The sequence below is a fragment of the Rhinatrema bivittatum genome, chromosome 16 (assembly GCF_901001135.1).
Source record: "Rhinatrema bivittatum chromosome 16, aRhiBiv1.1, whole genome shotgun sequence".
NCBI classification, from domain to species: domain Eukaryota; kingdom Metazoa; phylum Chordata; class Amphibia; order Gymnophiona; family Rhinatrematidae; genus Rhinatrema; species Rhinatrema bivittatum.
This window is the reverse complement of record NC_042630.1, coordinates 25,920,965-25,933,561: the sequence shown is the minus strand read 5'-3', so window position 1 is coordinate 25,933,561 and position 12,597 is coordinate 25,920,965. Positions and strand designations below refer to the sequence as shown.

Sequence of the window (12,597 nt, the reverse complement as noted above, 5' to 3'; positions counted from 1 at the left end):
CAGTGGGTTATGCTCCCCTACCAGCAGATGGGAGACTGAGCAAGCTGATATCACAGTATATATACTCCTGCAGTGATCCCAGCCTGCCAGTCTGTCTCCAGCAGATGGTGGACATGCATCTCCCTAGAGGGATTGCTTCAGATTTTGGAAGGAGAATTTTAAATTGAATAAAGGAAAGCCCCACTCTCTCCTGCAGTGATACCAAGTGGTCCCTCCCCAGTTGAGAATTCCTGAGGTGATTTCTGTGATCCCTCAGATGTGTCCCTTGGTCCGGTAGCTGGGTTTTCTCAACATGGACTTAGCTGATTGTACAGCTTAAAGGCAGCAGGTGCAGGAAGCTGAGCATGGTAGTGATGGCAGATGCCCCCCCCCACCTGCAGCTGGAGACTCTACTAAGCTGGTAAGCGCTGAGCTCAGGTAAGTTTTTAAAACAAAAAAATAACATTTTTACCTCTCAAAACAGTCGGGTTTTAGGACTTCCTCCAGTCTCCGTACTCTGCGTGCCATTCCGACGTTTGTTCCCACACCTGTTGGTTAGGGGAACTGGGCAGCTGGCGGGTTGAGCAGTCCATTGGGCTAGGTCCTGCAGTTAGGCTTTTTGCCTGCGTGCCACGTGATGGGCTGTGGTGGCATTTTCCGCATGCTTCTGTGTGCTTTCAAGCCCTCTACAGGACATCTATGTGTGCGGTGCATCAGTTCTGTGCACACGTTGTGCACTCAGTTTGGGCGTGCTTTTTGTGCATAAATTTAGTGTGGTGATGTTCTCAAGACTTGGCGCACAAGTTGTGTGTGTGTTTTGGCGGTGCTTAATTGTAAGGCGCCTAATTCTTTTTTGCATATAAATCTTTGAGCTGATGGTGCCGGTGAACAAGAAGCCTAAGTGCCTTTCTGTGTTGCCTGTTATATTCAGCCTTCTCAGCCTGACCTGTCCTCTTAACATGCTTCAATGCTGTTTTGGATGCTGAGGGGGAGTTGTCTTCCTCTGATTTTGCTAAGCCTGGATCCTCCCATCCTGATTTGGTTACAGCTTTGTCCAGAAGAACACCAGACCTTGGTACTCCCTTGATTGGCTCCTCCCAGGAGATGGCAGTTCTGTGGGTCCTGCTCCAGTTCCCTCTGGGTTTGAACTGGATCTGGCTGCCTCTTCTTGGGTGGAGTTTTTTCAAGGCTTACTAGCCTTTCTTCAGGCGCAGTCCTCTGCTTTGCCCAGTCCTGTCAGGTTGGACCCTCAGACGGTGGCTTCTCCCTCTTCCAGTCCTATGGTTAGGTGCTGGGGCTTACCTTGGTTCGGCAGGTATCCCAGACAGGAACCCAGATGGCACTGAGGCAGATCCTGATTCCCTAGAAGATGGGGAAATTCCTCCGGGACTGGAACTGTATCTGACCGTGCTATGGTTCTTTCATAAAGATGAACTGCCGGCCCTGTTTTCCCAAACCTTGAAGTGGGTATTCCTAGTATGAATGCCTTGTCAGAGCCGAAGAAACAGCCTTGAAGGATGTGCATGATAGGAGTGTTGAGGTTATCCTTAAGCAAGCCTTTGAGGTGGTGATGGCTTTACAGATAGTTTCCTGTTGGGGCCCCAGTGGCATGATCTTGTTTACTTCTTTCTCAGGGGGTTGATTCTGGAGTGAATTCCAGAGTGGTTATGGAACCTGCTGCCACCATTTTAGCAGATGCAGGCTGCAATTTGGTCCATACTTCTGCCAGAGGGAGTGGCTTTGGTGATAGCAGCCATGTATCAACTATGATTGCGAAATTGCTTAGCTGACACGGCCTCAAAGCTAATTTAACGAAAATGCCTTTTAAAGGCTCACTTCTGTTTGGGAGCAAGTTGGAGAAACTGGCCAGTAAGTAGGGCGAATCTCTGGTTCCTTGGTTGCCAGAGGATAAGAAGTAATTGCAGCACCCCTTTGGTATGAGGGCTTGTCTCTGGTATTCAAAGTGGTTTTGTCCCTATATAGGGTTGATATTTCAGAGGACTTGGCCTTTCGGTAGGTCCCAGGCCTTCCATTCCAGACAGCCCAAGAGAGGAGTAGGCTCAGGTGGCAGTTCTTCCCAAGCTTCGCAATGAAGGTTTACCTACTCACCTTCAGGAAAAAGAGAGAGGGGGGGCTGCCTCTCCTTTTATCAGAGGTGGGTCGAGATCACATTGGACCATTGGGTCCTGGATGTGGTACGAGAAGGATATGCGCTGGAATTACAGTGATCCTCGGGACGTGTTCGTGATGTCTCCTTGCCATTCCCAACAGAAGAAGCAGGCAGTGGAGTCTTTGCTTCAAAGGCTCCTCAGGCTGAGGGCTGTGGTTCCGGCATCCACGTCTCAAAGTATGGGGTGATATTCCATTTATTTTATTGTGCCCAAGAAGGTTCCTTTTGTCCCATCCTGGATCTCAAGTGATAACTGTCATTTATTTGAAGGTGACTTATTTTCAAATGAAACCTTAGCTCTGTGATAATGGCTGTGCAGTTGGGGGAATTTCTGACCTATCAGAGGCCCACCTTCATATTCCCATCCATTTGGAACACTGTTTTCTTTGTTTTGCGGTGTTGGGGCACCACCCCAGAACGTTTTCCAAAGTTATGGTGGTAGTAGTAGTGCCATTGATAAGAGAAGGGATCCTGATGAACCCATACTTGGATGACTGGCTGATTCAAGCCAAGTCTCAGGAAGAGAGCTGCCTGGTGATGCACAAGGTGATCTCCTTGTTGCAAGAGCTCGGTTGGGTGGTGATCCTGGCCAAGAGCAATTTTGAGCCCTCAGTTGGAGTATCTGGGGGTTCGGTTTGACATGGGGCAGGACAAAGTTTTCCTGCCAGAAGTTTGGAATGGCTTAGATGTATTGTGAAGGCTTTTCCCTTCCACCTGTTGATCAAGAAGCTAGTCGTCAGGGCGTGGGACACTGGGTTGAAGGTCTGCAGAGTGATGGCAAAGCTATACTTGCTGCCGGAGTATGCTTTGCAGCTCCGGAAGCTTCCTGAGGTGGATGCTTTAGTCTCAGCAATGACTAAGAGGCAACCATTCTGGTGGTGGGGTCAGTTGCCCTGAAGGATGCTTAGGATTGGAAATAGATCTCAAGATTTTCGAGGTCTCAGCACTGGCATACAAGTAGCTAGCTGTATGCAGTAGCTTCAGGGTACATGTATGTTTGTGCTGGGTGTAGCAGTATCAGGTGCCGGGTCTTCAATCTCTGACAACCAGGCAGAGCGATTGGAGGCTGGAATGGCCTATTTTGCGGATGTCCTGTATGACCACACATTGGCCCGGAATATTGTCTCCAGTTTCATCCAGATGACTCCTCTGGTTGTATAATTGGTTGGCTGATACCTGGTCCATGTCACAACCGGACTATCTTCCAATGATGCCGTGGGGAGGAGAACCCGCCTCTTCAGTCATCTGTTCTTGATATTTTGACCCACTTGCAAAGCTGGTTAGTGAAAGGGCTCCCATTCTGTTCTGAGTCTAGGTGCCTGTTTCAGAGGCAAGATGAAGGGGGTGGACCCTTGTTTTGCATCTAGATAAGGTTCATTTTTATGAAGGAACTGATGCTTTTGCAGCCAGTGAGGTGCGTTTCCTTCATGGAACTTTAATTTGGTGTTGCAGGTTCTATGGTCCTCTGTTTGAGCTGCTAAGGAAAGCATTACTGAATGATCTTACGCTGAAGGTGGTCTTTCTGGTGGTGATTTGTTCCAGAAGAATTTTTTACATTGTCGTGTAAAGATTCTTTCTCCAAATGTTTTGAGTATGGAGTGTCCTTACACAAGGTGCCTTTTTTTTTTTTTAAATTCTTTATTTCTCACTTTTCTAATACAATTTGTATCACAAAGTTTTTTAAAGGAAACATGTTACATAACATTAGATTGAAATTCTTTCATTCCAACTACAATAATTATCAGGAAAATACAAATTTCTAATGAGTAACCAACTCTCATTTAATTAACCAGGGAGGGGGAACACTTTTAAGGAGAAGAGAAAGGAAAAAAGATTATTTCCACTAGGGCTTAACCTGAATGGGAGCTCTTTATATCTATTCCCCTGGAGTTATGGCGTTCTCAGAGGGGGTCTGTAAATCTAAATAAAGCTTCAACTGCTCAGGGGAAAAAAAGATAAGAGTATCTGCTTCTTTTTTAATACATTTGCAGGGGTATCTTAAGAGAAAAGTAGCCCCCAGAGATATCACTGCTTGTCGCATAGACAGAAACCCTTTCCGTCGTTCCTGGGTTATTTTGGAAATATCCGGAAACATGCGGACCTTACTACCATGGAACAATGTATTAAGATTTTTAAAGTAAGAGATCATTAACCTACTAACATCCTGCTCCATTACCAAAGAAACTAATAAAGTGGAAAAATCTATAATTTCAATTGCAGAAGATTCTAGGAAATTAGTTAAATTTTGTAGGTCCATAGTCGGTGCCGCTTGTTGCTCTGAGCGGTTTGGTCCTGGAAGAAAATATGCCTTGTTAATCATAGGAAATTGTGTTTCAGGCAATAAGAGAACTTCTGCGAAGTATCTTTTTAAAGTTGATGTAGGCATTTCCCCCAAGACTCTCGGAAAATTAATCAGTCTTAAATTTAAACGTCTATTCCAATTCTCCAATAGCTCCAGTCTTCTGGATAGAGCTGTTCTGTCCCGTATAGTGGCAATATTAAATTCCTTTATTTGAGAAACCTCCGTTTCTACTTTGCCCACTGATAATTGAAGTTGAGAGAGGGAATTCTCTTGAGCGGTTATTCTGTCATTCGTTTGAGAAGCAAATAAATCCAATTTAGCATTACAATCTCTAACTGCAAGAGTTAACCCCACTGAGAGTTCCCATAAGTTTTCCAGGGTGACGACCACTGGCCTTACCAGAGGGTCGGGTCTAGCCCCCGCTGTCGAGGGGGTCGCGTCGGAGCTTGTTGATGGTACTACTGGTTCAGCTTGGGTTGAAACACCTTCCCTCGCTGAACTTTCTCCGTTCCCCGACTCTCCTCCGACACTTGGCGTGTGTTCTCCCGGCAGCTCTCTCGTTGTGACCTCATCGGTCCTCGACGGCTGCTGCACGTCCGGGGTCGGAGTTCGTCTGGTTGCCGGAGGGCACGTCTCGGGGGGGCTGAGGGAAATCTCTGTCCCTGGTGAGCTCGCCTCTCCTCTAGGCGAATTCACAGCAGGACTCACCGCCTCGAATGTTTGAGCTCCCTGGGCGAGGAAAGTTGTGATTAGAGCTTGCTCCGTTAATTGGGTAGGTATAGAGGGAAAAACCCTCACCCTCCCTTTTCTTTTCGGCGGCATAGTAGAAGGAAACAGCGAAAGGCAGGAGCAGCTCTATCCCATACACCCGTTCAGGACGCCATCTTGCCCCCCAAGGTGCCTTTTTTTTTGGTCAAAGGTGATAGCTTCCTTCCACCTGAGTCAGTGGAGCTTCCTCCTTTTTGGAATTTGGACTTGTCCGCTCTGCATGTGAGGGAGTTTCACTTGTTAAATGTGAGTCTGATACTGTTGCGCTATTTGAAAGTAAACAATTTTCAAAGGTCCTATCTATTCATTCTATTCGGGTGTATCCAAAGAGAACAAAGCCTCTAAGGGGTGTCTATTGTGCAATGGTTAAAGGAGGCCATTGAATCATCCTAAATTTGCAGGGGCTGCTCCAACCCAGGGGTCCATAAACTCATTCTATAAGGGCACAGGTGGTGTCCTGGAATGAATGTCAGATAGTTTCCCCGCAGAAGATCTGCAGAGTAGCATCCCAGTCTTCTCTACAAACTTCCACAAAGCACTATCAGATAGATGTCAAGGTGCTGGAAGAGTCTGGCTTTGGGGAAGTGTGTGCTGGGAGCAGGTCTTGTGGATTCCTGCCCAGTTTAGAGGACTTGGGTACATCAAAAAAGAGTCCAAAAGCTCCCAAAATACAATGAAACAACCGAAAAGCAAGAGATGGGATTTAAACAAAACTGTAATAACTCTGGTCAAAATATGCACAACTTATAAAAGATGTCAGCAAGCCTAATGGCGTGTCATGCACATTAGTTGTTTGAACTTGGATACATCCCATGCATATGGACTGATCTGGGGTATGAACAGGAAAGGAAAATTTTTCTTACCTGCAAATTTTCATTCCTAAGGGAAGTCTTGCCTAATCAATCTGCTACACTTTTGAGGGCATAAATAAATGTGGATAAAGGTGAGCCAGTTAAGTGTATCTGGATTTCCGGAAAGCATTTGACAGTCCTATATGAGCCGTGACTTAGGAAATTAAAAAGTCATGGATAGGGAGCAGCATCCTACTGTGGATTGGGAACTGGCTAAAAGATAGAAAACTAAAAGTAGGGCTAAATGGTAAATTTTCCCAATAGAGAGGTGAAAACTGAAGTGCCATAGGGATCTGTACTAGGACCACTGCTTTTTAATATATTTTGTAAATTACCTGGAAATGGGAACAGTGAGTGAGGTGATCAAATTTGCTGATAAGACAGTTATTCAAAGTTAAATCACAAGAGTATTATGATAAATTGTGAGAGGATATTGCAAAACTGGGAGACCTGGCATGCAAATAAAATTTAATGTGGACAAGTGCAAAGTGATGCACTTAGGGACGAGTATCCCAAATTATAACTACACAATGCATTAGGAGTCACTACTCAATAAAAGGATCTAGGTGTTATTGAAAATATGTTGATCTTCTGCTCAGTGTGCAGCAGCAGCCAAGAAAGCAAATAGAATGCTAAGGAATGGAGTAAAAAACAGAATATCATAATGCCTCTGTATCGCTCAGTGGTGCGACCTCATCTTGAATATTGCGTGCAGTTCTGGTCACCACACCAAGAGACCAGGGTTCAAAACCCACTGTCGCTCCTTGTGACCTTGGGCAAGTCACTTTACCCTCCATTGTCTCAGGTACAAACTTAGATTGTAAGCCCTCTGGGAATAGGGAAATACCTACAGTACCTGAATGTAATCCACTTTGAAGTGCTGCAAAAAGTGGAATATAAAAATCTAAATTAAAAAAAAAATTAGAAAAGGTATAGAGAAGGGTGATCAAAATTATATAGGAGGAGAGGCTAAAGAGGTTAGGACTCTTCAGCTTGGAGAAGACGACAGAGGGGAGATATTTTATAGTTCTATAAACTGAGTGAGTGGCGTGAGTAAATGTTAATCAATTTACTCTTTTGAGAAGTGCAAAGACCAGGGGGGACATAATGGAGTTACTAGGCAATAATATTTTCTCTTATTAGCTTTAAATATTTTTTTTACTCAATGCATAATTAAGCTCTGGAACTTATTACCAAAGGATGTGGTGAAAGATCTAAGAACATAAGAAATTGCCATAATGGGTCAGACCAAGGGTCCATCAAGCCCATTGTCCTGTTTCCAACAGTGGCCAATCCAAGCTACAAGTGCCTGGAAAGTACCCAAAAACTAAGTAGATCCCAAGCTACTGATGCCAGTAATAACAGTGGCTATTCCCTAAGTCATATTGATTAATAGCAGTTAATGGACTTCTCCTCCAAGAACTTCTCCAAACCTTTTTCCTAGCATGTAGCCAGATGGACTCAGGACCAATGGGTTATGCTCCCCTGCCAGCACATGGAGACAGGCTTCAAAGCTGACATCACCCTATATACACCACTGCAGTAACCTCAGCCCTTTAGTATTTCTCAGTCTCCAGCAGATGGTGGATGTGCTTTCCCTATGGGGATTGCTGTACTTTTTGGAAGAAGAAATTCTACTTTTAAATTGGAGAGAAAAATTGAGCTCCACTCTCCCAGTTGAGAATTCCTGAGCTTATTTCCGAGATCCCTCAGAGGTATGCCTTGATCCAGTAGTCTGTTCCTGGCATGGATTTTGCTGTTTAAGCAGTTGAAAGTCAGCAGGTGCAGGAAACTGAGCATGGCGGAGACGACCAAAGCCTCCCCCCGCCCCCCGCAGCTGAGTAAAAAATAATTTTCCCAGACTAGTTTTAAATGTGCTACTTGCTAACTTCATGGAGTGCCCCCTAGTCCTTCTATTATCCAAAAGAATAAATAATCTGTTCACATTTACCTGTTCTAGACCTCTCATGATTTTAAAGATCTGTCATATCCCCCCTCAGCTGTCTCTTCTCCAAACTGAACAGCTCTAACCTCTTTATCCTTTCCTCATAGGGGAGCCATTCCATTCCCTTTATAGTTTTGGTCACCCTTCTCTGTACCTTCTCCAGTGTAGCTGAGTTAAAAAAAAATAAATAAATTTATGAACTTTTCCTACAAAAACTTGTTCAAACTATTGAGTTGGAGAAAGCCACTTCTTATTCCTGGGATAAGCAGCTTAGGATCCTGCCAGGTTCTTGTAACCTGGCTTGGCCTCACTGTTAGAAACAGGATACTGGTCTTGATGTACCTTTTGGTCTAACCCAGTATGGCAAGTCATATGTATTTATGTGTGCCCTGTAATTGTGTAGCTCTGAGTTTGTCTGGAAGTCTGCATTCTAATGCAGGACTTATTGCTGTGGCTCTGGGATCCTTCCATAAGCTGTGATTTCTGGGAAGGGCTGGTGCCCAGCCCATGTTTCTACATACAGTGCACCAAAGATTCTCTGTCCTAAATTGTCTTCCTACCGCACGAATTTCCTTCTGCACCCTTAATCTTTACTTTGTTCCAGAAGAGCCTGAAACAGCGTCTGGGTAAGAGTAATATCCAGGCACGGTTAGGGCGGCCTGTGGGAGTCCTTCCCCGTGGAGCTGTGGGAGGAAGAGGAGTGTTGCTGGGCCCCAGGGGCTCCCCAAGGGGCATGCGTGCTGGCCGTGGAGGAAGAGGGCTGGCCAGAGGAGGAATGCTTCTTAGAGGTTAGTGATGTAGATCTAAAGTGGGAGGGATAGTCTTTCCCCGCTCCCCCCTTTCACCCTTCCAATAGCAAACCAGATTTGGAATAAGTGGCAGCATGGATGTCTTCTGCTGACATGTTACTGCCTTGGTGCCATTTTGGTTTTGCTGCTGCTTAGCTCATCTCTTTAGCATATTAAAGCAGTTCATGGTTTTGTGTTTTTTTTTTCATGTCTCCTTGTCATCCCTATGCTCACCAAACAGCTCTGGAAGTTGGGATTTCATGACAGCATCTTATCTGAGTTGCTGACTAGGTTTGGGAGACATCTTACTGCAAACTTTATTTTGTCAGGTCAAAATATGAATCGGGGGCGTGGTGGCATTTCTCGAATGGGAATGCGCAGAGGTGTTCGGGGCCGGGGGGGCCCTGGAAGAGGCCTTGGCAGAGGCAGCCCCATCGGCCGGGGAGGAATTGGCATTAGAGGTTAGTTTTAATCTTGTGATTCCATTATGGAAATGGGTAGGAAAAAGATAACTTTAATACATTTCTAGACTAGTGTTTGGGAGCTACACATGATTCCTCTGCTCCAAACAGAATGAGTGAGTCAGAACAAAAGATGATGTTGCCTGAACTTAAAAATGAATTGTGGGAAGGGGAAAGGTGTGGAGCAGGTGGTGTGTTCAAGTGAGAAGAAAACAATTGAATTATCTGGTGCTGAGTTAAAGAACCCCAAGTCTGTTAAATTTCATGTTGGTTTGAAGTGTATGATCATTTTAATCTCAAATATCTCATGTTCTTGGCTAGTTTCCATTTCCTGATCAAAAGGATGCAGTTTAACTTTATTTCTGCACATTCATGTGGACTAGCATGGCAACCAGACTACTTGATTATAGAAATGGGCAATTGTCTAGCTGCATATTAATTTTACTTCTCTTGATGTACAAGGTCGCGGTGGTATGACAGGACGAGGGCGAGGGGGTTTCGGCGGTCGTGGCAGAGGCCGGGGACGAGCACGAGGATCAACACGGCCTGCACTGACCAGAGAGCAACTAGACAACCAGTTGGATGCTTACATGTCAAAAACCAAGGGGCACCTGGATGCAGAGCTGGATGCATACATGGCTCAGGCAGATCCTGAAGCCAATGACTGAAGACTTGTGTTCTTGGAGCATATTTGACGGACCTGAACACTTCTGGTGCAGGCAGCAAGGAGCTGCAGGCAAGAACAAGATTCCAGCAGAGTTTGGATTTTAGTGTTACTTTTACCTTTTTTTGATACTGTCTGTTGTATGAAACATTTTTTGATAAACATTTCTCATCTACATCTATGAAAGTGAACTGGGCCTTATTGCAGATTTACCACATGATCCTGCTTATGCCCTGCTGCTCCCTCTGAATCCATGTCTGCATAGGACTCTGCTGGGATGCTACGTGTGAAACTTGCTGGTACTGAACAGGCATTATGGCCAGGAGATGCATTTTTGTGCCTGTTTTTTTTCCAGATCTAGTTTGAACCTTTTGATTGTTTGGCCATGTTTTTATAAACTTGTTTTGGTTTAGAAACTCATTTAAATACTCAATGTTGGCAAAGCAGTTGCCTGCCATCCCTTATACCCTGTAAAAGGAGTAAGCCTCTACTAACTTTAAGGAGATTCCTTGTTGCTGAAAGGAGGGCCTGGGTCCTATGCTGGAGGCTTCCTATGGGTGGGGCCTTTATATCAGACTTGCATACCGTAGGGATGGAGTGGGAGGGCATGCCAGAGATCTGATAATTGCAATTCAAAACCTTGAAGTTGGAAAAATTGTGAATAAAATCATGGTAGAAAGGCAGATATAGAATTGGGGGGGGGGGGGAGGGAGAAGAGCTCTGAGCTTTGTGTTAGAGGGTGCCTGAGACATGTTCTCATCACCCAGTGCAGGTACAGTGGAATTCCTCTGTGCCTGCTTAACGTTTTCAACATTCTGTAAACTGTTAACATTTCTACAGTCCTGTTTCTGCTTTGTTGTAACAAGAAAACTTATAAAAACAATGTTGTGTAATCCTTTCTTTTCTTGAAATTGATAGTTTTAACTTGTATGAGCTTTGACAGGAACAACCTTCTCGTGGAGGAGAGAAAAGGAGATTCTAACTGGTTTAAGCTGCAGCTCTCTGTAGAATTTTGTCTAGAACTATTAAGAGGTGCAGTAGCCTTTAAAGATGAGCTTATAGCTATGACTGGAGAAGGTCCTGTTCCTTAATGTGCCTTCTTGTGTGCTGGTATTACTTATAGCAATGCTGGGCCTGAACCTGAAATTTCACCTCCCAAGCCTTTTGCTGCCACTCTGTATTGAAAGGGAGTATTGCTAGCCTTTCCTACTAGGCTGTCATGGCTGTTGACCTGTTTACATTTGTTGTTAGTGCAGCATTTACAATTTTCTCTTCATACAGGTACTGATGACTTTGTCTCTTTTCTGTCTTCTCCACTTTTAGACAGTAATACTGGGCTTTATGAACCATTGGTCTGAAGCAGCAAGGCCCTTCTGTACTAGTGTAAAACTTTTTTCCCCTTGTGCTTTCCTTCTGTGTTGCTGCTGTGTAATAAGTTGTACAGCTGTACTAATGTTATGCTACTTTCAACAGTTGTGAATAACACAGTGAGTTTGTGGGAAATATCTTAATTTCCTTGTATGTACCTGGATCAGTCCAGGATAGCTGGGTTTTGCCTCCCCTCTAGCAGATAGAGACAGAAAAAGACTTCACGGACTCTGTCCTATACCCCTGAGGTGCCACCTAGTGTCTGTCAATATTTTTCTGTCTCTAGCAGATGGTGGAGGTGCAAAGCCTAGTGTCTGGTGTTAAGTTTAAATTTCTCTGATTTTGGTTTGGTTGGCACAGGTATTTTTCAGAGGAAGGTTTAGGTTACTGTCCCTTTATCTTTAAATTAGTTTAAAAAAAAAAAAAAGTTTGTTCAGAGATTGTGGCATTTAGCCTCCCAGGTCCTGGTGGGACCATCTCCCCTGGTATTTGAGGCTGGAGAGCAGATGGTTAGAAACCCTGAACCTGCCGTGGCTGAGGGTGATTCTGGGGTCCTAGCTCACTCACCCTCAGCAGGACCCATCCTGACCAGGTAGAAAATTTAAAAGTTGTATATTCTTGTCTTGGGTGCTCTGGCCTAGTGTCCGCTCCCTGCCGCTGTTTTTCGTTGCTTTCCTGGCCTGTTTTTTGATTGGGAAATTGCCTCAGTCGCTGCGGTTCTTTCTTTTTTCGCGTACTGATTTAAATCGAGGCTGGGGCAATGCCTCATGGCGCAGCCTGCAAGGCCCATCACAGAGAAATCAGCACAAGGCTGACAGGGACAGTGCCAGGCCACGTTGGGAGCCTGAGAGGCCCGATTGGAGAAGATAAGGCTCTGATCGCTTACTGCAGGGTCGGAGGCTCTACTGCAAACCATGAGGAATCAGGAGCGAGCAGTGCTGGTGGCTCTAGGGGAGGAGCCCTCTCCGCCACCACTTTCCCTGAGGCTGGCTGCCCGCCCCTGGAGAGGGCACAGTTCCAGCTGTGCAGGAGGCTTCCTCGGAAGAGGAGCAGGACAAAGATTCAGATGGGGGGGTCTTCCTTGTTCTGACGAATTTTGTCAGAATACTGCAAAGGTTCTTCAAGTCCCGCAGAGAAGAGGTCACGTACTAAGTTGCCCTGGGCACCCTTGTTGACATCGGAGCGGGGAGAGGGTCCTCTTCACGCAAATGCTCTAGGTCATCTGGTGGCAGAGATGATCCCAAGGCAAAGCGCCCTCTCCGCTCTCGGTCCCATCTGGTGGAGACTTCTCAGATGGACAT

At 45.3% G+C, this 12,597-nt stretch overlaps 1 protein-coding gene across 3 annotated transcripts in view; it reads left to right on the top strand.

The window, feature by feature from the left end:
• The window catches only part of CHTOP (chromatin target of PRMT1), a 36,794-nt gene extending 24,465 nt beyond the window's left edge, over positions 1-12,329 (top strand). Inside the window, exons 6-8 of one of the 3 annotated variants that reach the window (XM_029579392.1) lie at positions 8,620-8,803; positions 9,133-9,264; positions 9,727-12,329. In XM_029579392.1, the coding sequence (XP_029435252.1) occupies positions 8,620-8,803; positions 9,133-9,264; positions 9,727-9,932 (522 nt within the window). In that variant the 3' untranslated portion in view covers positions 9,933-12,329. The remainder of the gene's footprint in view (positions 1-8,619; positions 8,804-9,132; positions 9,265-9,726) is intronic. The other 2 variants (XM_029579390.1, XM_029579391.1) reach the window with 2 other exon arrangements.
• The last annotated feature ends 268 nt before the right edge of the window (positions 12,330-12,597 follow it).